General features: G+C 35.0%; 1 protein-coding gene across 5 annotated transcripts in view; it reads left to right on the top strand.

Moving 5' to 3' along the window:
* SOBP (sine oculis binding protein homolog) overlaps nucleotides 1–21,727 on the top strand; it is a 161,782-nt gene extending 140,055 nt beyond the window's left edge. For 2 of the 5 annotated variants that reach the window (XM_058174305.1, XM_058174311.1), the window contains exons 4-5: nucleotides 5,367–7,333; nucleotides 19,834–21,727. In XM_058174305.1, coding sequence (XP_058030288.1) covers nucleotides 5,367–7,331 — 1,965 coding nt within the window. In that variant the 3' untranslated portion in view covers nucleotides 7,332–7,333; nucleotides 19,834–21,727. Of the gene's footprint in view, nucleotides 1–5,366; nucleotides 7,334–15,005; nucleotides 15,090–19,833 lie in introns of all 5 variants that reach the window. The other 3 variants (XR_009154045.1, XM_058174287.1, XM_058174296.1) reach the window with 3 other exon arrangements.
* The last annotated feature ends 2,696 nt before the right edge of the window (nucleotides 21,728–24,423 follow it).

Genomic DNA, 24,423 nt, shown 5'->3' with positions numbered 1-24,423 from the left:
GGGAACAGCTGATTGGGGGTATTCCAGGAGGCTGATCCACCCGCCAATCAGATTTTTCCTTATTTTCCTCCCCAAAAACTAAGGTGCATCTTATACTCCAGTGCATCTTATACTCCGAAAAATACGATAGTTATTTACTTATTGTTTTTTCTTATTGCTATTGGTCACACAGTCAGCCAGATGACTGTGTCATTTTTGTACACTTATTAAGTCCTTTCTAAGGTCCTGGGATAGGTAGATCTTGATGTTTGATGGTGTTAGAGCAGGGTTGTCAAACTCACGGCGTCACCAGCAGGGTCACATAACGTATCGCAACTTTTTTCCCTTCGCTAAACCAGGCATGGATGTGGCCAGTGCATGATGCATCTGGCCTGCAGACCACGAGTTTGACAGGCCTGTGTTAGTGCTATCATTGCAGGATGTAAGCTGTTCTAAGCAAAGCTGCCTTTTGCAATTGACTGATGGTGAATTTGACATTATTATTATATACATGATAATGTGACATCATAGCTGCCAGTTCATTAGCTGGCATTTCCCTTCATATGCATCAAGTTTTTCTCAGAATCTAGGATGCTATAACGTGTCAGCATAGTATATGTGTGGATCCAAGCAGTGTGGCCTTTTCTAACTGACAGATGGAAATTTTGCCAATATACAGATTTGCCATCTAAGAGTTTTTGGTATGATACCCAGTGTGCTGATAACCACTGGGACCACCATGGCCAGTTTATGCCATAATATTTCAGCTTCGATTTTCAGATCTTGATGCTTTGTGATCTTCTCCAAGACTTTGTTTTCTACTATCCCTTGGTATTGTTACATTAATTATCCACACTTCCTTTTTTTTCCAACCATAGTTAAATCTGGTATATTGTGTGACAAACGTTATCGGTTTTTATTAAAAAATCCCGAAGTATTTTAGTCTGTTCATTTTCTATTACCTTTCAACTCTATGTTCCCACCAATATTTCATTACTGGCACATGATAATTTTTACAGATGTTCCAGTGAATTATTCTGGCAACTGTGTAATATCATTGTTTATCATCAGTTGGTGCGATCTTGTTACATGAGCTGAATGTGCTGAAACTACTGTTTCTTCTGCTTCTTTCTACAATCTGCACTTTGAATCATTCGCTGTTTTTCAGTTCTGGCCTTATTACTATGGTTGATCACACAGTCAGCGAGATGTTTATATTCAATTTGACATTTTCTTCCATGTATCAAGTCCTTCCCAAGCACCTCTGATAGGCAGATGTTGTTTGATGTTGTTAAAGATATCATTGCAAGATGTAACATGTTCTAATTAAAGCTGCCTTTTGCATTTGTCTGAGAATAATTTTATTAATGCTGATCGTGTTTAAGTGGTGCTCCAGATGTTTTGGGATTGCACCTAAAATGCCTATTATTATTGCAACTATCTTTGCTTTTTTTGTGTGTGTGTGCTATAATCATTCCACTTCTATTGGTAGGTCTTTGTATTTTTTTCTCTCCAGCTTTATGTCTTCTATTCTGCAGTCCTCTAAGTACTGCAACATCCACTATCCAGACTGTTTTGTTTTTCTTATCAAAAATTGTTTTGGGGTGTTATGAGACAGGTGCTTATCTGTTTGAATTCTAAAATTCCAGACCACCTTAGCTTCTTCATTTCTGTTAATTTGTCTATTTTGTAATCCCACCAGTTCTTGCTTGCAAGCAAATGGTATTTCTTGCAGATACTCCAATATACCATTGTTGCTATTTTGTCATGCTATTGCTTGTAGTCAGTCTGTGTGATCTTCTTGCAGCAGCCACTATGTAATCCACTGTTTCTTTAGCTTTTTTGCAGAGGTAGTATTTGCTATCTGTTGCTGTCATCTCAATTCTGGCTTTGTATGTATTTGTTCTGAAGCTTTGGTCTTGTGCAGCCAGAATTAGTTCCTCAGTTTCTTTCTTAATTTTCCTTGCTCTTGGCTATTGCCAGATCTTGTTGTTATCTGCTTCACCTGCCAGGTTTTGTATGTTTGCTTGTGGGGTGTGTGTGTGTGTGTGATGCACTGGCCATGTAATATTTTGCCTTGCTGCATCTCTTTTTTATTCTTCTGGTCTTTCTTGTCAACCAGTTTAATTTTTCCAGTATTCAGGAAATTCAGTATTCAGTATTCTTCATTGTCCTTCCAATCCTTTCTTCTTCATCAATTATATGATGTTGTTGCAACTTTCTATGCTCACCTATGCTTCTTGATTAAGTAGAGTTTGTCAACATTGCTGTGTAGATAAAATATATAGTTCATTATCATTTTTTTTCTGATCTTCCTATCCGGAGTTAGTTTTGGCTGTACTTGCTTTTTCTATCTTTTAAATCATTACTTTATAGAAAGTGTTAATGAAAGCAATTTGCGTGTTCTAAACCATTACCAGTGCTCATTTTACATATAAATTAGTAAGTCTTAATACTTCCTAAACTTTCTTTTTTTCCTGGAATCAGTGAGTTGTCTGACTACCTCCATACCCATTAAATACTTTACATGTTATTTAATTGTAGGATTTTGCTGTCCCACCAATCTCCCTCCCTAGTTAAAAATATTGGACAAATTTGTTTGTTTGTTTTTTAAAAAAGTTTGCTCTTAAATTGAGCAAGGACCTGTAGTGGGTTTCAATTTAGGTTGCTATTGGTTTGCTCACGGGCGGGTGGGCGGAGCATCCTGCCGCCACCGCTACCGGTTCTCCCAATCCGAGGCGAACCGGTAGCAACCCACCACTGGCAAGGAGCATTTAGATTTTATGTTAAAACATGAGTTTCAGAACAGCTAACAAAGCAGTAAATTGACTGGATTCACTTTGGATATGGAAAAATAGTGAGATAAAAGCATCAAAAATAGCACTGGATATTCAAAAGTGGCTGGCCAACTGTAAAATTGCTTTAATTGGCAACAGAAAAAGAATCGGTTTGGGAACACAATTCTTCAAGCAACACAACATGGAAAAATAATTATCAGTGTTGTAAACCTAATTCATATGAGGTTGAGGTCTCAGCCTGTTTATCTCCTGTAACACCAAGATAATTTAAGCTAAGGAATTACTTGCTCTTGGTGCCACCGATTGCTCAGATGTGTTTTCATACACACTACAACAAGCTTATTCCAAAGAGACATGCTAGAATATTGTGACTTGTTACAAGGAATAAACGTCAATGACCACCCTGGTTGAGGATGTATATGATAAATGCCCATTGAACTAAATTAAGTCAAAAAGGCTTGATTCATATGGGTTGTTTTCTGGCTTTTATTGAAATGCCAGTGAGATGTTCAACAAATGTGCAAGCTTTAATCAATTTAAGTGTTATCACTGAAAAAAATCAAGAATTGACTACGACTAGTCAAATGCCCAGCATATGTTGTTTTCAATTTGTTTATATGGCAAATGGTTATTAAATCTACATTATTTACTTTAATGCTATCATTTTGTTATGGCATCATTTTGTGTATGTTTAAGATAAGGTTTTCCAGTTCTGAATACTGTGCAAAGATGTACAAAGGACAGTGCATTCGTATACTTTTGTCTCAATATATGTATCATAGATAGCATGAGAAAAAAATCTTTGTAATATTATTAGAATGGAATGAATGACAAAAACCGAGACTGTCACTGTGTATAAAATCTGTAAAAAAGGCACCGAAAATTCTGACATCTGTTGATCTGTTTATAGCTGTGGAAAGATTATTCATTTTAATTTTGTTTAAAATGCCATATGAAGGAAAAGGCATTTGTGCAAACAAGAGTCATATTTGCATTGTAGATCATGTCTCTGCCATCTGTGAGAGCTGTTGGTGTTACAGTATTAATGTGTTAATGAAATCATAATAATTTCTCTAAAGTAATGGATTCGGAAACCTAGAATGTCTATTTTTTGAACTTTGGTTTCTAATGGTTTACAACTGGGAAAACCTTTCACAGCTTAATTAGTTCTGGAACCATAATTTTTTTTTTTAAATTGGCAGTATTTTTACCCCACCAAATAGTAGGACATAAAATAACTTGTATTTGGTACAGAAAGACTAGCATCATAATAAGAGGTTTTGTCTTATTTTTTGAAAATTGGTTATATCAATTTTTGTCTGCCAAAAGTATATTGAAAAATGACTAGTTTAAAAAGCATGGGCAAACAGCTTGGATAATCTTTCCAGCTTGTTAAAATATCACAGTTTCTGAATACTTGAAATTCATCCCGGTTTTATTATTATTTTGTACTTCATAATTAAAACTCAAATTTAATGCTATATGATGGTTTTCCTTTTTGGATACAACGTAATACTATTCCACCATTGCTATTTATGACACTTCACTAATTTAAAATGTCAGGTTGCATTCTTATACCATAGATGAGTTGCTTTCAGTTTTCAAAAATCATGATGTCTTTTTCCAAGTGTTCCTTGATCTTATTTTTATAACTAGAGTTCCATTTTTCAGTCAAAATCCACATGACCAATTCAACTGTGCTTATGCATAAATACCATAATCTGAACCAAGGCCTATTATAGTAATTGATTTTAAGCTTCTTAATGTTATATTGGACTCCGATCATGCTTTATAATAAAATCTCCAACATTTATATGAAGTTTCAAAGTACAATTCTATACATGTTTACTCAAAAGTCTCAATATGCTCATTGAAATTTACTTCCAGCTCATTTTATTTAATACTTTTAATATTTTTGAAGAAAGAGGGCAAATCCAAACAAAAATCACATAGGTTATATGTTGTAGAATGTGGAGACAAACTCTGAGCCTGCAGTCCTGCTTGTAGTTTTTAGGCATTAAATCCTCTTGAATGGAATAGTTTCCTTTGAGTAAACTAATACAGGGTAATTTTTTCTTAGTTCATGGCAAAGATAAGACCTGATGTAAGGATTTTCTGATTGATAGGACAGTCACTTTATATTTAGCAGTACTTCAATTCCACTAAATATATTACCTTATGTTTTAATGTAATGATTTTAAAAAATCTTTTTACAATCCTATTGCTTTTCCAGAACATCATTTAGATGTGAAAGTAGATATAAACATACATACATGCACGATACTATTGTTTTCATTTACTAAAGGTTCCAAGCATTGTAGATGACAACTAGATTAAATATTATAAAAATAAGTTATGTGAAAGCATGTGTGTCTGTATATATCTATATATTTGCCTATATACATAACAGTGTTAGATCAAATATATTTTGGGTCATGTCATGCAAATTTCATGAAATATATTTTTTTCTGGGTAATTCAGATGTTTAAAAATCAGTTATCAAAAGTAAAAAAAATACTTTTAATGCAAATGACATAAAAAAGAAATCACTTTTTTCTTACCTGTTTTGATTTTGTTACTGTGTTGTAGGTGTGTGACTGGTGTAAGCACATAAGACACACAAAAGAGTATCTGGATTTTGGGGACGGGGAAAGAAGGCTACAATTCTGCAGTGCAAAATGTCTCAATCAGTACAAAATGGACATTTTCTACAAAGAGACACAGGCCAATCTTCCAGCTGGACTCTGCAGCACATTACATCCTCCAGTAGAAAATAAAGCAGAAGGCACTGGGGTGCAGCTGCTGACTCCAGATTCTTGGAATATATCGCTAGCAGATGCTCGGAGAAAGGCCCCATCCCCAGTGTCTGCAGCTGGCCAAATTCAAGGTCCTGGACCATCCTCGTCTACCACTGCCTCTCCATCTGATACTGCCAACTGCTCTGTCACTAAAATCCCAACACCGGTTCCCAAACCTATTCCCATCAATGAGAATCCAAATATTCCACCAGTTTCTGTTCAGCCACCTGCTAGTATTGTGCCTCCAATCGGTGTCCCACCTCGAAGTCCGCCCATGGTGATGACAAACCGTGGACCAGTTCCCTTGCCCATATTCATGGAGCAGCAAATTCTGCAGCAGATTCGTCCACCGTTTATTCGAGGGCCACCTCATCATGCCTCAAATCCAAATAGCCCTCTGTCCAATCCAATGATTCCTGGAATTGGCCCGCCACCAGGTGGTCCTAGAAATATGGGACCCACTTCCAGCCCAATGCATAGGCCAATGCTGTCCCCTCATATCCATCCTCCAACAACTCCAACCATGCCTGGAAATCCTCCAGGCTTACTACCCCCTCCACCGCCAGGAGTTCCTTTGCCCAGCCTGCCTTTCCCTCCTGTAAGCATGATGCCAAATGGTCCTATGCCCATGCCACAGATGATGAACTTTGGTTTGCCATCTCTCGCCCCATTAGTGCCACCACCAACCCTCTTAGTGCCATATCCTGTTATTGTTCCACTTCCTGTCCCAATCCCAATTCCAATCCCCATTCCTCACATCAATGATTCCAAGCCCCCAAATGGCTTCTCGAGCAACGGGGAAAGCTTCATTCCAAATACACCCAACGACACAACAGGGGCTAAGCCAACAAGTAACTCTGTGTCCCCCAGGAATTCTAAACAAGGCCCTTCCAAGCCTTCCGATTCATCACCAGGCTGCTCAGGCCAGTCCTTAAATCAAACCCAAGTGCATCAGCAGCACAGTAAAAATGAAGTTGTTGATTTGACTGTGAGATCGAGTAGTCCTGTGAACAACAAGTTTGGTTTTCCTACAGTACTACAGGGACCACAGGATGGTGTGATAGACTTAACTGTAGGTCACAGGTCTAGACTACACAACGTTATCCACAGGGCTTTGTATGCTGAAGTCAAAGTTGAACATGAAGCTAGCAGTGTTGTGAATCTGACTTCAGGTAGCTCAGATAAAAGGAACTGCAGTGACTGCAGGAAAAATTGCAGCCCCACCGAAACAAAGACATTACCGGGTGGTGATCCACCTCACTGCGGCTCCTCCCTCCCAGTTGCCTCTGGCACTCCAGAAAATGCTGCAGCTGCAGCCTGCAATGTCATTGTGAATGGCACAAAAGTCCCCGAGATTTCTAAGAACTCAGAAACACCCCAAGAACAGAAAAAGACTCAGCTTCAACCCTGTTTGCTGGAGGAGCTGCCAGTGAGTGAGCTGGAATCCGTTAAGGAGAATAACTGTACATCAAACTGTCGCCGAGAAGGAGAGTCTGGTAAGAAGACGGGGGAAGAGTCTCTCTTTGGGGGAGACAAACAAGATCCGAACCTTAACAATCCAGCTGATGAGGATCATGCGTATGCTTTGCGGATGCTACCCAAAGCAGGCTGTGTCATCCAGCCTGTACCCAGACCAGTGGACAAGACTGCTATTGGACCCTGCATTATTTCAACGCCAATTCTCAGCACAGGGCCAGAAGATCTAGAGCCACCACTGAAAAGGAGGTGTCTCCGAATTCGAAATCAGAATAAGTAAAGGTTCGTGTAATCCCTAAAGTCTTCTGTGTGAGTAGAATTGATGCCGATATTTTCAGGTAGGATGACGTAAGAAGGTTGCCATTTCAGAAACAGGGGCAAAGGTTCAAGTTGTTCAACCCATTCCCTTAAATTCATTACATATGTCTTGTGTTTGTCATGCAACATTTTTGTACTTGTTTTACACACATCAGCAGTGTCTTGTTTCTTTATCTCATGGAATATTCTGTTACAACTCTGGCAAAGAAATGGTAGTGAGCTCTATCTAGGCTAATAAAAAGGTCCTTTGCAATGTTAGCTTTTAAGACCAGGAAATCAACCTGGTCTCCAGGGCTAAGTCATCTGTAAAACGGCAATTTGGGACTTGTGGGTTTAGCACCATACATTTTAAGATAATTTTAGGAAGAGCAATTCTAAAACTTGGAATTATATGAAATGTAATGCCTGCTTTTTAACCTTTATCAAATACTTTCTGAACCATACAATTTTTAAAGTGGGATTTAAATAAGACTTTCGTGACTTTTCACAAGCTTTGTTTGAATGGAGTTAAAAGTGCAGTTTCTGCTTGATAGCTTGATTCTTAACTATTGAATCACACTTCTGTGGGTTCACTTCTCCATTGTCTATTTTCTCTGCCTTTAAAAAGCATGTCTATGCCAATATAATATGCACTTTTAATGATCTTTGGCTAGGGCAACCTACGTATCAAAAAATAACATTTTTTTAAAAAGAACACAAAAGAGCCTTTTTAAACATAGAATTGTCAAATGTATAATTGCCCGTTACATATTTGTATCAAAGCTGATAATAGTATTGATAATCTTGCTTGGGGCTCATACAGCTATGGGGTTGATTAGAACCTTGAGTACCCTTCCTTTAATTACTTTTAACATTGAACTTTAATCAACTTTGCCTATTTTAAATTTTATATACATTTTTATGTTTTAATATTTTACTTGTGCACCACCCAGAGGCCTTCTCTGAGGGAGCTGGGCAATTTATAATTTTTTTAGTTAAATAAATACATACATACATACATACATGCATGCATGCATACATACATACTCATTCTGAAGGAATACCTAATATGAGAAATCTACACTGAGGTCCTGCTTTCTGTCTAAGCTTACAAAGCAGATACAGGCTTCTGATATTTCAATACACAGTGATACTATACTGAAAGCTTTGCCCGTTAGCATCTAGCCATAGCATGACCGATCCCTAGGAGTATTCACTCCATGAGTTGTTTTTACTTGTTCTAGGGTTAAAGTAGTGCTTCCTCTTCAAGCAGGCAATACGTTGCAACAGTTGAGCAGCAACCGAAGAGTGGTGAGGAAGGGAAGGCTGCTTAATAAAGCAGAAGAAAGATTGCTGGCTGTAGGTCTAGTGTTTCAGGTGCAAAATGCTTTTGATTGTAAGTTTATCACTCTTCTAAATTAGTACCAGAATAATGCTGTTCCAGAACAGGACTTAAAACATTCGCTTTAAGGGGTGGTGGTCCCCAACCTGTGGGCTGCAGCCCACTAATGGGCTGTGAGGGGATTCCAACCAGGCTGTAGAAACAGTGAGCACGTACGTATGTGCAGTCTCACCCCGTTTGCACAAGCGGCAGGCAAACATGTGTTCATGCTCAATTCGCATGAGCGCTCACGCAAATGGAGCTGCATGTACGCTTGCCGGCCACTCACATGGAACTATCCCCTCTCCTCCTGCCCCCCCCCGGCCAACTGCAAAGCCAGAAACGTTGGGGAACTCTGCTTTAAGGTAACCCCACAAAAGACTTTTGTGAGACAGTGAGTTTTGACTAAGACAGACCTGAACTGGCCACCTGTCAAAATGGACCTTATCTGCCAGCCCCAACTCATAGGAAGGGAATGTTTTCTCACTGGCTGATTACATTCAGTGGATGGGGAGAAAACAAAGCCAGGGGAATCTGCCAGCCTCTACCTTATATAGCACCTTTGCTGACATCATGCTATGGCCATAAAGGGTTTGGGGTGGTGGTGGAAAAGGAGCACAATTTTTGCACTGGAATAATTTTCTGCCAGCTCAATCAAGCACTGGTAACTAGCACTTTAAATCAACTGTGAGGAAGAACCCTGAGTTAACTTGTGTATAATGCACTAGCCAGGTTGGAATACACACATTCCAACAGGCATTCCTACAAATATACTAAGGATCTTTCCCTGTAATTGTTTTTATACAATTAACTATTTCTTGTCAACATTCTGCAAAGTATTCTGTTGCCAATGTTACCAAGTTTGCAGTACTTCAAAAAGTAGAACATTTTGTATTTCAGGAAATGCCGTAATTCTTATAGATTTGTGCATTTGTTTCTGTTGTGATTGTTGAGTGTCATGTAGTTATTAAAATTCCATGGATTATTAAAAGTCAACAGATGTAATAATGATGCATGTTACTTAAGTGATATTTGCATCCTTGCCAATTAAAAAAAATAGGAATTAAATTCAGTCCCCTTTGAGAGAGATGGGCGGTTATATAATTTGGATAAATGGACAAACAAATAAATCAGCTGATTTTTTAACTAACAGTAAACAAATAACAAGCTACTTTAAAGTAATTATTCCATTTTCTGCCTGGTTCTGCAGCAAAAACAAAAAAGTGGGCACCATTGTCAATCAAATGCCTCATCTTCTAACATAAATTATTACATCTATTGGCTGTTCATTCTGAAGCTAAGGTAGAGGAGAGGGTCTACTATCCTTGATTAGATCATCTATACTTTTCAAAGTGTTCACTAAACAGGTGAGGTGGATAAATAATTAGACTGATCCCATGTACAAGTAGTCCTCAACTTACAACAGTTCATTTAGTGACCCTTCAGAGTTACAATAGTACTGAGAAAAATGAGTTATGACCTTTTTCACACTCACAACCGTTGCAGCATCCCCATGGTCACATGATCAAAATTCATGTGCCTGGCAACTGACTCATATTTATGACGGTTGCAGCATTCCGGGGTCATGTGATCACCTTTTACGACCTTCTGACAAGCAAAGTCAATGGAGAAGCCAGATTCACTTAACAGCCATCTTACTAACTTAACAGCTGCAGTGATTCACTTAACAATTATGGCAAGAAAGGTTATAAAATAGGGCAAATTTTACTTAACAACTGTCTCACTTAGCAATAGAAATTTTGGACTCAATTGTTGTTATAAATCGAGGACTTCTAGTTTTCTAATCTAAACCCCCTTCACACTTCATCATTCGAGCCCTATTTGCAGAAGAAATTTATATCGGATGTATGAGGCAATAATGACACAGATGAAAATTAAACCTGTCTCCCATCCAATTTTTAATTCTGCAACTATATTACATGTCTCTCTGTATGAATATGTAATTTACACTACATTTAATCAAAAGTAATGCATATTAAGTATTAGGTTATTAATGTTAACACAGTATTAAGTTATGCTTGTTCCTGGGTAAATGTGTATAGGATTAAGCAACTGCAGTATTTCTTCTGAAGTGGGCTTAATTCTTTACTATTCATGTAAGTACAATATGCCAGCATTCATTCATTCATTCATTCATTCATTCATTCATTCATTCATTCAGTTAGAGGTAGATTTCTCAGGAAACATTATAATAATAAAACATAAGATTTTATGTTCTGCTAATTTTCTAATTTTATCTAATTTTTTTTATGTAGAGAGGGAGAAAGACAAACACTATGCATAAATCCCCTGACACAAATGCTAAATTTTTAGAGGAATGTTTTCAAACTAATCGCCCTTGAAAGACCTACCCTCCATGATAAAAGTAAATTTAAGAATGGCCTTAAAGCCACCTAAATTAGTAGGCAGCACTACTTCATTGAATGAGGAAGATATTCCAGATGAGGACATAATGCAGATTTGTATAAGAGAAGTATTACATTATTGGCAATTTTTAGTCCCTTTCCAGTATGAATTCTAAAATTTACATTTTTCACAGTTCTATGCACTTCTTTGACACCTTCCTAAAGCTGTTCATTATGGTCTCAAATCTTTTTTCTGGTTAGTTATAGACAGAACAGATTTCATCACATTATATGTGAAATCAGTGCTTCAGTGTTAATCATTCTACACTTTCTTAAATTGAACCACATTTGCCATTTCATTGATCAAAGAGACCCTTCTGAATCACTTCACACTCCCTTTTGGTTTTCACCAACTTGAATATTTTGTTATCATCAGCAAAATTGGCAACTCACAAGTTACTCCTAAATGAATAACAGTTATAAATAAAAGCACAAGTTGTGCTTTAAAATAAGAGAAGTAAAGTCTAGATATGCTACATAAGGAATTTTCTATAATTAAACAAAAAAATTTGATAGGAATGCACATCCTTAAAACCCACTCAAAGCTCTTTCAAAAATTCCCTTGGAATTTCACAGAAGCAAAGTGGGAATAAGTGTGTGAATTGTATTTTATTTTAAACTTTGCGTAACCAAATTTCATTTTTAATTTAGCCTTGTTATTGTTTTGGACTATGGTTTCTTGAAGGGCACTAGGATTCCAAGTGGATTCCTATATATAAGGTTGTGCCTTTTAACCCTATAGAAGCCCCCAATTGGATTTTCACATGGTGGTCATAGGGCCAGTTTTGCTCCTTAAAAATTCCCCCCAAACAAGATAGGTCTGAAAATGTTGGTCTTGCTCACTCAACTGGTATGACACCCACAGGCCTCAGATATAGGGTAGATATACCTCCAAGACAGAAAAAAATTGACCACCCCTGAGAAAATCTCCCCAAAGTTCACTCCCATTTGCTTCTTATCCCTCACTTTCTCCTCCCAATAGCTTGGGTCCCCAACCTGTGGGCCACAGCTCTCTAGGGGGCCATGAGGGGGTTACAGCTAGACCACGGAAACGGCTGGTGAGCACATGCATGCATCCTCACTTGCGCAAGCAGCAGGTGAGCACGTGCATGTACGCTCGATTTGCAGCATGCCGCTTGCACAAATGGAGCTGCGTGCAGGCACGTGCTTGCCAGTCACTCGTATGGAAGCATCCTCTCTTCTCCCCCCCACCCTTTGCTGGTCCACAAATCCAGAAACATTGGGGAACTCTGCTGCAGTGGTAGCAAATGCCATGACCAGCAACATTCCTTGACAGAACCTAGGTTCTAATTAACCATCCTGAGTCCCATTTTTAATCTCGGCCCTATGTTAAAATAATTCTGTGCCTCAGCTTTCTACTTTTTTCCAACTCTGTGTCTTCCCTACATATTTTCTGGGAATCTTGCTTTTCAGACAGTTGCCGATTATGTTCCATTCCCATTCTTCATTTTCTCACATGTGTAATCTCCCTAGCATTTTTGTCTGTGGGATGTGGTCTAAAGTACTACGATGTTTCTCAAGTATTTCTTCTCTTATCACTTTTTCCTTCAAGCTTTGTCTTTTTGTCTCTATCTCATTTTACATCTGTCCCTTTTTTTTACTTTTATCTTTCTTGACTTTCTTCCCACTTATCCATTATGTGACTTTTTTTTTCTAGTCACCTATTCTTTCCCTCACAGAAGCTAAAATAAAAATTTACAATTTAGAGCGATATCATGTATGTGCTTATTAAAATATAGGGGTTCCCCCTTATTTTATATCAACAAACTCGGAACCATGGCAATTAAACCAACCCAATTTTGTCACTTTTACCAGGTCAGCCAGAATCTTTTAAACTCATATTTATCTATGTTTTTCTTTTTTTTTATCTGTCTATTGCCCAGAGTCATCAAGGATTCAAATTGTTTTGGGATTGGATAGTGTTCAATCTGCTTTTAAGTTTTTTTAATTAAACATATTGAATCAATATATTTACCCAGGTAGCATGGAAAATGTATTAAACATTTAAATATTGTAGTTGTATAGTTGGGATGGATCAATACAGATGCTGAAAATAAAAATATTTGAGCATTCAAATATTTGGTCCCAGATGCTCCATGTATCTGTGGTATTTGATTAACTTCATTTTAAAGTTTTGGTTAAAAGCTACTGCAACAGGGAGAAGCAGCTTGGGGAAAATCTACAGTATCTGTACTTGCAATGCCAATGTAAATTTTGTTGCCATTCAATTTATGTTTGTTTGTCATCTATTAGTCATATAAGACTTTGCCTTACTATTTCAAATCAAATGTCCCTATGTAAACTGCTACTAATCCACAGACTATATAGATTGATATATATTTTATGTTAATTTATTTACATAAAAGATAAGTTAAACAATTTATAAGAGAAATGTACTACTATCATTTTAATTTTTTAAACTTGTTTTGATATCTATAAAATATTTTTTCCACTTTTTGCTCGCTTTTTATGGCTAAAATCCTATTTAGTTCATTCTTTTGAATTTGATGCAGTTTACTTCTGAAAAGATCTTTTTAGGATTAAAATAACTTTCCGTTACAATCCATTGTGCCACCTACAATGTGGTTTGTTTGATCGTGGCTTAGAATGTTGTGTGAATTCTTATTACTTTTGAATTTAAATCCTGAGCAAGGAAAGTGTGCAAATCATTGCTACTGATCAGGTGGATGGATGGATGGATGGATGGATGGAAAGAATGCAATAGTGTTCCGTGAGCTTTAGTGTATAGTCATTCTGGCCACATGACCACAGAAGCATCTTCAGACAATGCTGGGTCCCTTGGCTAAGAAACTGAGACGATCACCCTAGAGTTGGACTTCACTGGGTAGGAGAAACCTTTATCGTTTACCTTTTATAGACGGATGAAGAGATTAGAAGAGAGACAGATATGGGGCAAGAGAGCAGACTGAGCAAGCATGAATGAAAGGTGTATTTCAGCAGACATCTGAGGCTTTATATAGGTAGAACATTTTGAATCCTTAGATATGGGAGAAGTGAGTAGATTCTTAGTTATGCCACAATTTGAAACCATTTTCTCCCTGCACTTAAGGCAAGAATATGCAGACCAACTCAGCTAATAGCACTGATTTAGAAGGTGCATAACCTCAATGTGTGCTTTACAAAATTAATGGGGAATACAACTACATATGGTAGATAAGATGGCTGCTTGTTAGAGACAATAAATGGAAAGGAGAAGCATTATACTGTAAGTGTTATATGTTAAAACTAAATTCTTATCCTTTCAAATAGAGTTACATTTTCAATGTGATTATTAGCTATATCCATAGAGTGAAACTTCCTTGGTTTAAAATCAATCCTGACCCCTCTCTCTTTTTAATCAACTTCAGTTTCACTGAAAATTTACCACACTTTTAATGTTTCTTTTACTATTACCATTTAAAAAGATGTAGCTACAATTCAACATTAATTACTTTAATTCTAAATTAATTAGAATTTTGGAATAAAAAACCGTCTTCCAGATATATTGAGTTAAAATCCCATCACAGCTATTTTGTGGGGATGGTTGAAACTATATTCCAATCTGTAAATCACCAGATAAATTTGTGCTTTAATGTCTTCATAACTTGACCAAGTTCAACTCCTGTTCAATCAATAGAACTCATTTGGTAAATTTAGGCCAGTTATATTCAGCTCAACCCAATACACAGGATTTTTGTAAGCCACTCTGAGCCTGCATGAGCCGCCTTGAACTCTCAAAGAGGCAGGGGTAAAAATGAATTAAATGATAGTAAAATTTTGTACTAGATTTGAGCCTTATTGTTCGATTCCACTGTGCATTGTCTATTAGGTACCATGTGGGAACTGTTGTACCCCTTGTGAAAGGTGTTTGTGGCTGGAAATATATTTGTGCACCAGAAAAGGAATGAAAAAGGTAAATATGAAAATTCTACAAGGCTGGAAAAACACCTGAATTTTATGTCCTAGCAAGAAATCTGTTTATTTAACTCAGTGAAAATCAGGTGCTAACTTCCCGTTGCATAAGTATTCTACAGTATTAGGTCTCTTTCTTGGTATCCATGGATTTATTTCCCCAGACTTCTTGGTATTTGAAAGAATGACATTTGAGTTTAACACGTCTCCATCTGTAAGAATATCCACCCAGCAGCTGGCTTAGTTTTCCCGGTGTTGCTAAAATGTTTCTAAAGTTTAAGCCAATGTACAATAATAACTATCTAAGACAAAAAGAGCAAACTGTTTATTTAAAAAAATCCTCTATGTTTAATGTCCACCCCAATTAAATTTGAACTTCCAATCTTTGCTTTGAAAACTCAGTGTGTAACATCATTATTTGATTTGGAAGTGTACATATTTGTGTAGTGTAAAATAAAGCGAACAATTAGGTTCAAATTCCTTTGAAGTTCTGCAGTTAACCAACATTAGCCTGTTTACGCTGTATTTAGAGTAATTTAAAACAATTTCTGAGAATCTTCCTGAAGTGTAAAACTTGCTATTGATAATTATCTGCTGCATGCTGATATTAATTGTACATTTTGTATGACTTAATTGATCTGCTATTTAAATATCTTTTCCCAAAGATGTCATCCCTTTGTCTAGCACATTTTGAAAAAGCATGGAATATGAACAGTTATGCATAAGGATGCATAGTAAGCTGACTGCAATCACGTGTGTGTGTATCTATCTATATGTCTCTCTGTCATTAAGTCTGACTGTCTTTGAGTCAATATTGACTCCTGACAACTACCTGGACAAGTCTCTGCACTTATATTGGCAAGATTTTATATTGCTAGTGCTTCCTTCCTTGGGCTGAGAGGCCCAAGGGCACCCAGCTGACTTCATGCCTAAAGCAGAACTAGAACACACAGCGTCCCAATTTCTAGCCTGGAACCAACTATTACACCAAACTGCAGTTTCATAAATAACTGCACTTTGGTCCCTTTTATTCACAATATCTATTTTTAGTGCAATGTGGAGGGCAGGGGGTTGAGTTGTAGTCTCATTTTATGCACAATTCAGTTGAGTGACCTTGAGTCAATCTCTCTCTCTCTCTCTCTCTCTCCCTCCCTCCCTCCCTCCCTCCCTCTCCCCTCTCTCTCTCTCCTCCCCCCTTCCTCCCTCGGAAGGAGGGAATGGCAAACCACTTAGGAAAACTTCTCAAGAAAACTGCAGGGACTTATCCAGAGAACCGTTAAGAGTCAACGCTGACTTGAAGGCACACCCACCTACACCCACACAACATCCTTATTAAACCTAGTAGCACAAAAGACCGTAATTCTCTCAATACTACAATTCATTTAAAAATGAGCAGGGCTATGGTATTCAAGCAATATGTTGCTTGAGAGCTTTAAAGTCTAAGGCAAGGAAAACAGCATACAGCATCAATTGCATTGAAGTAGTTCCTGAATTCCAATTTAGTGAGAAGCATAGCACAAGAATATGGCTACTCAGGAATTCCCAATATTTAAGCAAGAAAATTCTCTCCTGAAGTTGAAATTCAAAAAATAAAATAAAAATAACTCAAATCTATGGAGACTTACTCTTTAATTATGAAGAAGTAATAGTGCCAAATACATATAGCTCTTCAGTATATATAGTAAACTCTTTAAAAAAAACCCAATTTGGAAGAAAATACACCAGGGCAAGAAAAGACAGAAGAGCAGAAACTAACAAAGGAATTTGATGTAGAAAACAAAATACACTGAATGTTAATAGCAGCTAGTGCCGATTAAAAATGCTTAGAGATAAGGTATGTACTGCTTTCTCCATGACTCCCCCATTCTTATTTCCCCCCAAATAATATGTTTCTCTCAATTTTAGTGATGTGATGTTATTTATTTAATTTTATAGGGAAGAGACATAAATGGTTATTCAAAAGCAGAGACTTCAATAAAAATGTTGAATGCATTCAGAACAGAATTCATATAAATATACAGCGACCCCAAAGTGTATGTGGGTTTGAACATGCCGCCTCTTTTATGATTATTTACAGCAGAATCTCCCTAAGAAAATCATGGCCTTGACTTTGCTCTGAGCCCATTTCTGTTCCAAAAGAGCCAAGCAAATCATCATCATCATCATCGTTCATGTACTGTGCTCAGTGGGCTAAATTACTACATTACAGTCATTTAAAAATAATAGTGCACTGTTTGTTAATACCAACATTTTCCCAATAGGCAAAACTTTCCATTTATTGTAGTGGAACTCTGACACCATCGGCTATGAATAATAAGCTCATAATATTAATTGTCTTGGTTGGTGGAACATTGACCTTGAATGGGCTTAGAAGCTAAATGGGGTTTGACCTGGTTAATAACTGGGTGGGATTCCTTCATAAATTTCAAGGCTATGGTGTAGATTTGGAATTTTTTTAAAAAAAAAAATCCTAAAACAAGACAAAACTAACCACTTCTATATTTCTGCCAAGAAATCTATATGACTGTGATCGATAAAGTCACCAGGAATCAAGCTCAATTTGGATACTTCACATTTTTTATTATTCATTCTATTGGGATATAAATTTAGGATATACATTAAAATATTTTGCTTAAAATACTGAAAAGGTGGCATTTTTATGTATAGACCAGTGAAATTGTAGAATAACTCTGAAACTGAGTGCTTGCAAACAAGATGTTCATATTGTGTCTGATCCAAGCAATGTAAGATTAATTCTTAATATATTTCAGTTAACTGAGTAGCATATGAGTTGAAGGTGCAAACAAGATGTTCCAGTTGTGCCAACTTTTTCAGTCAACTACACTAAAAAGCAAAACTGGAAATATAATGAAGTTTTTTTAAGCAGATATACAGTGTTTTTCTCCAATGCTTCATGAATTGTGTGATTCCACCTACTATAGAATAGAGTGAATTATCAATGGCCGTCCCCAGTTATCAGGGGACTGAATAAGCACAGAAATTATTTCAAATGTATCTTTTACATTTATGTTAAACTAAATTACAAGGCACATTAATCAATGTATTATTTTAGAAAATGGAAAACTGTTAAGAGTCTGCTCAAGTTTCTGTGCAACTGAGGTGGCTGTTCATATATGAATCCTTATTGAAAAGGAAGGGAAAAATACTATGCAAGCCTGCCTATTCATACACTATGATCAACATTACTCCAATCTCACATAACCTGTTCATACAGGAGTTAAATAATTACTCTCATAATTTGGGTTTCTGATATTTCAGATTCCAGATACAATGCCTGAATATTTCTGAAACCCGCAAGATACAGTATTCTTTCTCATACAAGCACTGATACTTGATAAATTAAAATGCCACGTAATAGGATAATATAGGATCTTCTGTTCCAAGTACTTCTTCCATCAATTCCACCTTGGAATTATGGCACACAGTTAGTTATTAGGAAGAAACACAGTCATTTGCTTATGTTGATTATCTTGCATTGTTTCTCTGCTCTTCAATTTTTTTTCCTGAACTATGAAATTATTCAGTGAGACCATGTAAGAAAATAGGTTTAATTGTTTTTCCTTCCTCTCATGTAGGAAATAAATTGGATTGGCTAATTCCTGAATTTCGGATAGGAGACTTATTAGTCAGTTTATTTCTGAGCCAAATCTCCATGCTTAGATATATATATATATATAAGCATCAGCATATTTAATGTAAGATTCAGAGAATATCATGATTTGAACAGACAGTGTTATAATAGCAATAGCACCTAGACTTATATACAGCTTCACAGTGCTTTACAGCCCTCCCTAAATGGTTTAAAGAGCATATTGTCCCCAATCTGGATTCTCATTTTACTGACCTTGAAAGGTTTGAAGGCAGAGTTAAGGCTTGAACCATTCAGAATAGAACTCCTGAAGTGAGCAGTGAGTTAGCCTGCAATACTGCATTCTAACCACTGCGCCACCATGGCTCTTTTAATGATGGAATAATGATGGAATCTGTATCCAAGTCTAGGGGCTGGGCTTTTCAATCAATTGAAAGTGATTGTCCATTGTCCATAGGGGACATCTTCATTTCTCTATTGTCTCTAGTCCAAAAGTTTTATTTGTTTCAGTACTTGATGAAAGATCTCAGATGAAAGACAGGCTCAGAAAATAAGCCACAGGCAGAGTTATTTAACATACCATCCAAAATTTGAATTATCATCTTTTTTCTTTAAATTATTAAATGGAAACAGAATTTTTGAGCTCATAGCCGCTGACAGCTCTAGAAGTTTGAAAGTTGTGCCGAGTATTGATAATTTCCAAAGAAATTATGTAACTAGTTGGATTTTTATGAAGAAGAATTTGGTAGATGGTATTGCAAAAGTTATTTGAAGAATAGGGTTCCATATACATTAATGCAGGGGTGTCAAACTCGTAGCATCATGTTGCTGTCACATCACATTTTGTGGCATTTTTCTCATTTGTGGACCTGAGGTGGGCATGGGCTGCACTTGATGCATCCAGTCTATGGGCTGCCAGTTTGACATCCCTGCACTAATGCAAATTAAACCAAACCATATTGTTTTCTAATTGTGCTTTTTACTCTGCATGTTTTCCATCTTTAATCTTCTATTTTCTCTACTCCTGAAAGAACCTTAATGTTATGACTGAGTATTCCCATTATGTCAAATACAATACTGCACTGAATCGTTATAGTGTAGTGCAGATATTGACGTGTCTGTTTTATTGTTGCAGGAATGCTGATATTGACAGGGTACCTTGCATGGAGAAAGGGAGCCGAGCAATCAGTGCTACTTTACCAGACAACACCAGCTGGTCCACTCACCACCATATCTGGTCAGAAATCTAGAAAACAAAGCCATTTCCCATCATTATTTCTCTCTGAGGGAAGGCTAAAACCCGAGGGTGCCTTTGGGTCAGAAGACTGTAAGCACATCATGGACCCCTCAAAAGTACTCTCAGCATTCCGATGACCACGCCCCCTTCTCCCTAAACCTTTGGTTTTTTGCCGATGGAGGATTTTCCTCTGATTCTAAAGCCACATGGACCAATGTATGTACTTTTTTCCCCCCCTCATAGACTTCAAGGTTCAAACATTTGAAGTTGGACGATGAAATGGATCCCCTCCTCCCCCCAAAAAAACCTGCTGTGGTTTTGCTGCTACATGAAGAATTGTGATTTGCATTGTATGGTTTTGGACCTATTCGCGTTGTAATGGGAGGTGGTTGAAGGGGCTATACTGGAGTATTGACACTTCAGAGTCATCTTTATCTCCTACCCATGATGCACTTTTAAATGAAGAGTTATTAGAATATTTTATTGGCTAATATACTTTTTCTGTGTTATTTTTACAAAGGCCACCTTTATCCTTTTTAATGCCATATTTTCAGTGTTACACTTTTCTGGCTTTTAATTTTAATTTTTATTTTTTTTAATTTTGATTTGACAGATGTAAGAAGCAGCATGAATAGTTTATACTGTGGTTTTTCAAGAGACTGAATGCCAAGAGAACTCAGTAAATGTTTATTCCTCTCGGTTTTCTCTTTCAATTCCCCTAAAATAGCACCCCTTTTGGGAACAGAGCAAGAGTGTTGAACTAAAGACCAAAAAGAAAAAAGGATCCCCTCAAGGTGTAAAACTATCTGGGGGAAATATTTGCTGGGTGTTATGAAAGACTTGGATGAAATTTCAACCCTGATGGTTTTGCAATGATCCAGGAAGCCAGTGAGACAATCTCTCCAGATGTAAAGCTCTCTCGTGATAATTAGAAAGGTATGGCCAAGCCAATGAAAACACGGGGGTAAAGTGAGAAGCAAGTCCCCATGATTTTGTTTCACTATTTGCTTTCTCCTGTCATGGTTTTAAAAAAATGTGCAATCTGATTCTCAGTTGGTGGGTGGAGGATAACAGGGTAGGATTTACTTGTGTGCACTTGTATAGTTGTAGCCAAGAATCCAAAAGTACACTAGAGCACTGATTTGGTAAAACAATTGGGAAGTATCTTATTTTGGACAAAATAGTAAGTCGGGGGGGAAATTGAGGAAGAAAAATACATTCAAATCACCTTGTGATCCAGTGTAACTGTTTACTAACTTGAATAAAGCAATTGTTCACACAATAGTGATCAGAGTGCACCTTCACTATAAGGCTATTGTGCTTAGCAAAGGGGAAAACATTTGGGAAGGTTGTGATTCAAAGAGCTTGGGAGCAGGGTCTTAAATTAGAGCCAATTAAATCAGAACTTTGTAGCGATGGTGCACTGACGGTACTTTGTATATACTGTATTTCTATATTTTTTTCCTTTGTACAGATTTACTTAAGTCAAGCTACTGTTTTACAGGGGCTCCTTATTTATTAGGTCTGTGAAGGCTTGGAAAATTACACCCAACAAGCAAATTCACTTTGATTTTTAAAAAAAATGAGACAAAAAAATAGATGTGTGGGAGGGAGGGCAGAGGGTCAGGGGATGAGCTCATGAACCCATGGATTCTCAAAACCTAACAAAGGCAAATTTCTATGGAAAATATGAAGCATTTTTAAGATGATGCTTCTTGTTCTTTTTTCTTCTCCCTGACTGGTGTCAGATTTAATAAAACAAAATAAATCTCCAAGTAAAAATGTACTTAATTTTGCTGTTGTTTCCTTTTTAAACAGGAAGAAAATACATTCAAATCACCTTGTGATCCAGTGTAATTGTTTACTAACTTGAATAAAGCAATTGTTCACACAATAGTGATCAGAGTGCACCTTCACTATAAGGCTATTGTGCTTAGCAAAGGGAAAACATTTGGGAAGGTTGTGATTCAAAGAGCTTGGGAGCAGGGTCTTAAATTAGAGCCAATTAAATCAGAAATTTTCAACTGGGGATTATACCTGAAATATATAGCAGAAAATTGAGGAAGAAAAATACATTCAAATCACCTTGTGATCCAGTGTAATTGTTTACTAACTTGAATAAAGCAATTGTTCACACAATAGTGATCAGAGTGCACCTTCACTATAAGGCTATTGTGCTTAGCAAAGGGGAAAACATTTGGGAAGGTTGTGATTCAAAGAGCTTGGGAGCAGGGTCTTAAATTAGAGCCAATTAAATCAGAACTTTGTAGCGATGGTGCACTGACGGTACTTTGTATATACTGTATTTCTATATTTTTTTCCTTTGTACAGATTTACTTAAGTCAAGCTACTGTTTTACAGGGGCTCCTTATTTATTAGGTCTGTGAAGGCTTGGAAAATTACACCCAACAAGCAAATTCACTTTGATTTTTAAAAAAAATGAGACAAAAAAATAGATGTGTGGGAGGGAGGGCAGAGGGTCAGGGGATGAGCTCATGAACCCATGGATTCTCAAAACCTAACAAAGGCAAATTTCTATGGAAAATATGAAGCATTTTTAAGATGATGCTTCTTGTTCTTTTTTCTTCTCCCTGACTGGTGTCAGATTTAATAAAACAAAATAAATCTCCAAGTAAATAGAAGGATCGAACTGTCTGCCTTAATTTCCAGTATAAAATCCAATGTTCAAATGATTTCTTCATTCGCTGGCAGCCATTTGATTTTTTTCCCCTGCCTTTCAATGACCTTCTATCAAAAATGCTAATAATTCCTCATGTAACATATACACCTATGGATGCTTGTGGTATATTTTAAGAACTCATAGAAAGAAAAATTAACAAAGATCTTCTCCATACAGCTCAGTGTTCCCTTATTCTGAAAAAGAGTCAAAAATTAAAAGTCTATTTTATAAAGTGGAGTCCTCTCTGAACAAAAATCTGACTCTATCTTTAAAGATATTTACATTCTCATAGGTAAAATGAGAAAATTTAAAAACATACCACTTTATTCAGTAAATTGCTAGTAAAATCTATGGTGGGAGCCATTGCTTCTTCCATGTATATTTCTGGATAGTTTGGGAACTGGAAATACCTGCTGCCTGGTGTTCTTTAGGACAGTTAGGCTGCCCCTAAGCTTGGTCTTTCGGTTCCTGAGCCCTGGAATGATCTATTGATAGTTGTTAGCTCATTATAACTTTCACTAAGTATGCACAGTATTCCATGCTTTATTTATTTATTTATTTATTTATTTATTTATTTATTTATTTATTTATTTATTTATTTATTTATTTATTTATTTATTTATTTATTTATTTATTTATTTATTTATTTATTTATTATATCCAATTATTTATTTATTTATTATATTCAATTATTTATTTATTTATTTATTTATTTATTTATTTATTTATTTATTTATTTATTTATTTATTTATTTATTTATTTATTTATTTATTTATTTATTTATTTATTTATTTATTTATTTATTTATTTATTTATTTATTTATTTATTTATTTATTTATTTATTTATTTATTTATTTATTTATTTATTTATTTATTTATTTATTTATTTATTTATTTATTTATTTATTTATTTATTTATTTATTTATTTATTTATTTATTTATTTATTTATTTATTTATTTATTTATTTATTTATTTATTTATTTATTTATTTATTTATTTATTTATTTATTTATTTATTTATTTATTTATTTATTTATTTATTTATTTATTTATTTATTTATTTATTTATTTATTTATTTATTTATTTATTTATTTATTTATTTATTTATTTATTTATTTATTTATTTATTTATTTATTTATTTATTTATTTATTTATTTATTTATTTATTTATTTATTTATTTATTTATTTATTTATTTATTTATTTATTTATTTATTTATTTATTTATTTATTTATTTATTTATTTATTTATTTATTTATTTATTTATTTATTTATTTATTTATTTATTTATTTATTTATTTATTTATTTATTTATTTATTTATTTATTTATTTATTTATTTATTTATTTATTTATTTATTTATTTATTTATTTATTTATTTATTTATTTATTTATTTATTTATTTATTTATTTATTTATTTATTTATTTATTTATTTATTTATTTATTTATTTATTTATTTATTTATTTATTTATTTATTTATTTATTTATTTATTTATTTATTTATTTATTTATTTATTTATTTATTTATTTATTTATTTATTTATTTATTTATTTATTTATTTATTTATTTATTTATTTATTTATTTATTTATTTATTTATTTATTTATTTATTTATTTATTTATTTATTTATTTATTTATTTATTTATTTATTTATTTATTTATTTATTTATTTATTTATTTATTTATTTATTTATTTATTTATTTATTTATTTATTTATTTATTTATTTATTTATTTATTTATTTATTTATTTATTTATTTATTTATTTATTTATTTATTTATTTATTTATTTATTTA

This window comes from Ahaetulla prasina, chromosome 1, assembly GCF_028640845.1.
Source record: "Ahaetulla prasina isolate Xishuangbanna chromosome 1, ASM2864084v1, whole genome shotgun sequence".
Classification (NCBI taxonomy): domain Eukaryota; kingdom Metazoa; phylum Chordata; class Lepidosauria; order Squamata; family Colubridae; genus Ahaetulla; species Ahaetulla prasina.
The sequence above is the reverse complement of the archived record's forward strand: the minus strand, read 5'-3'. Positions and strand labels throughout refer to the sequence as shown.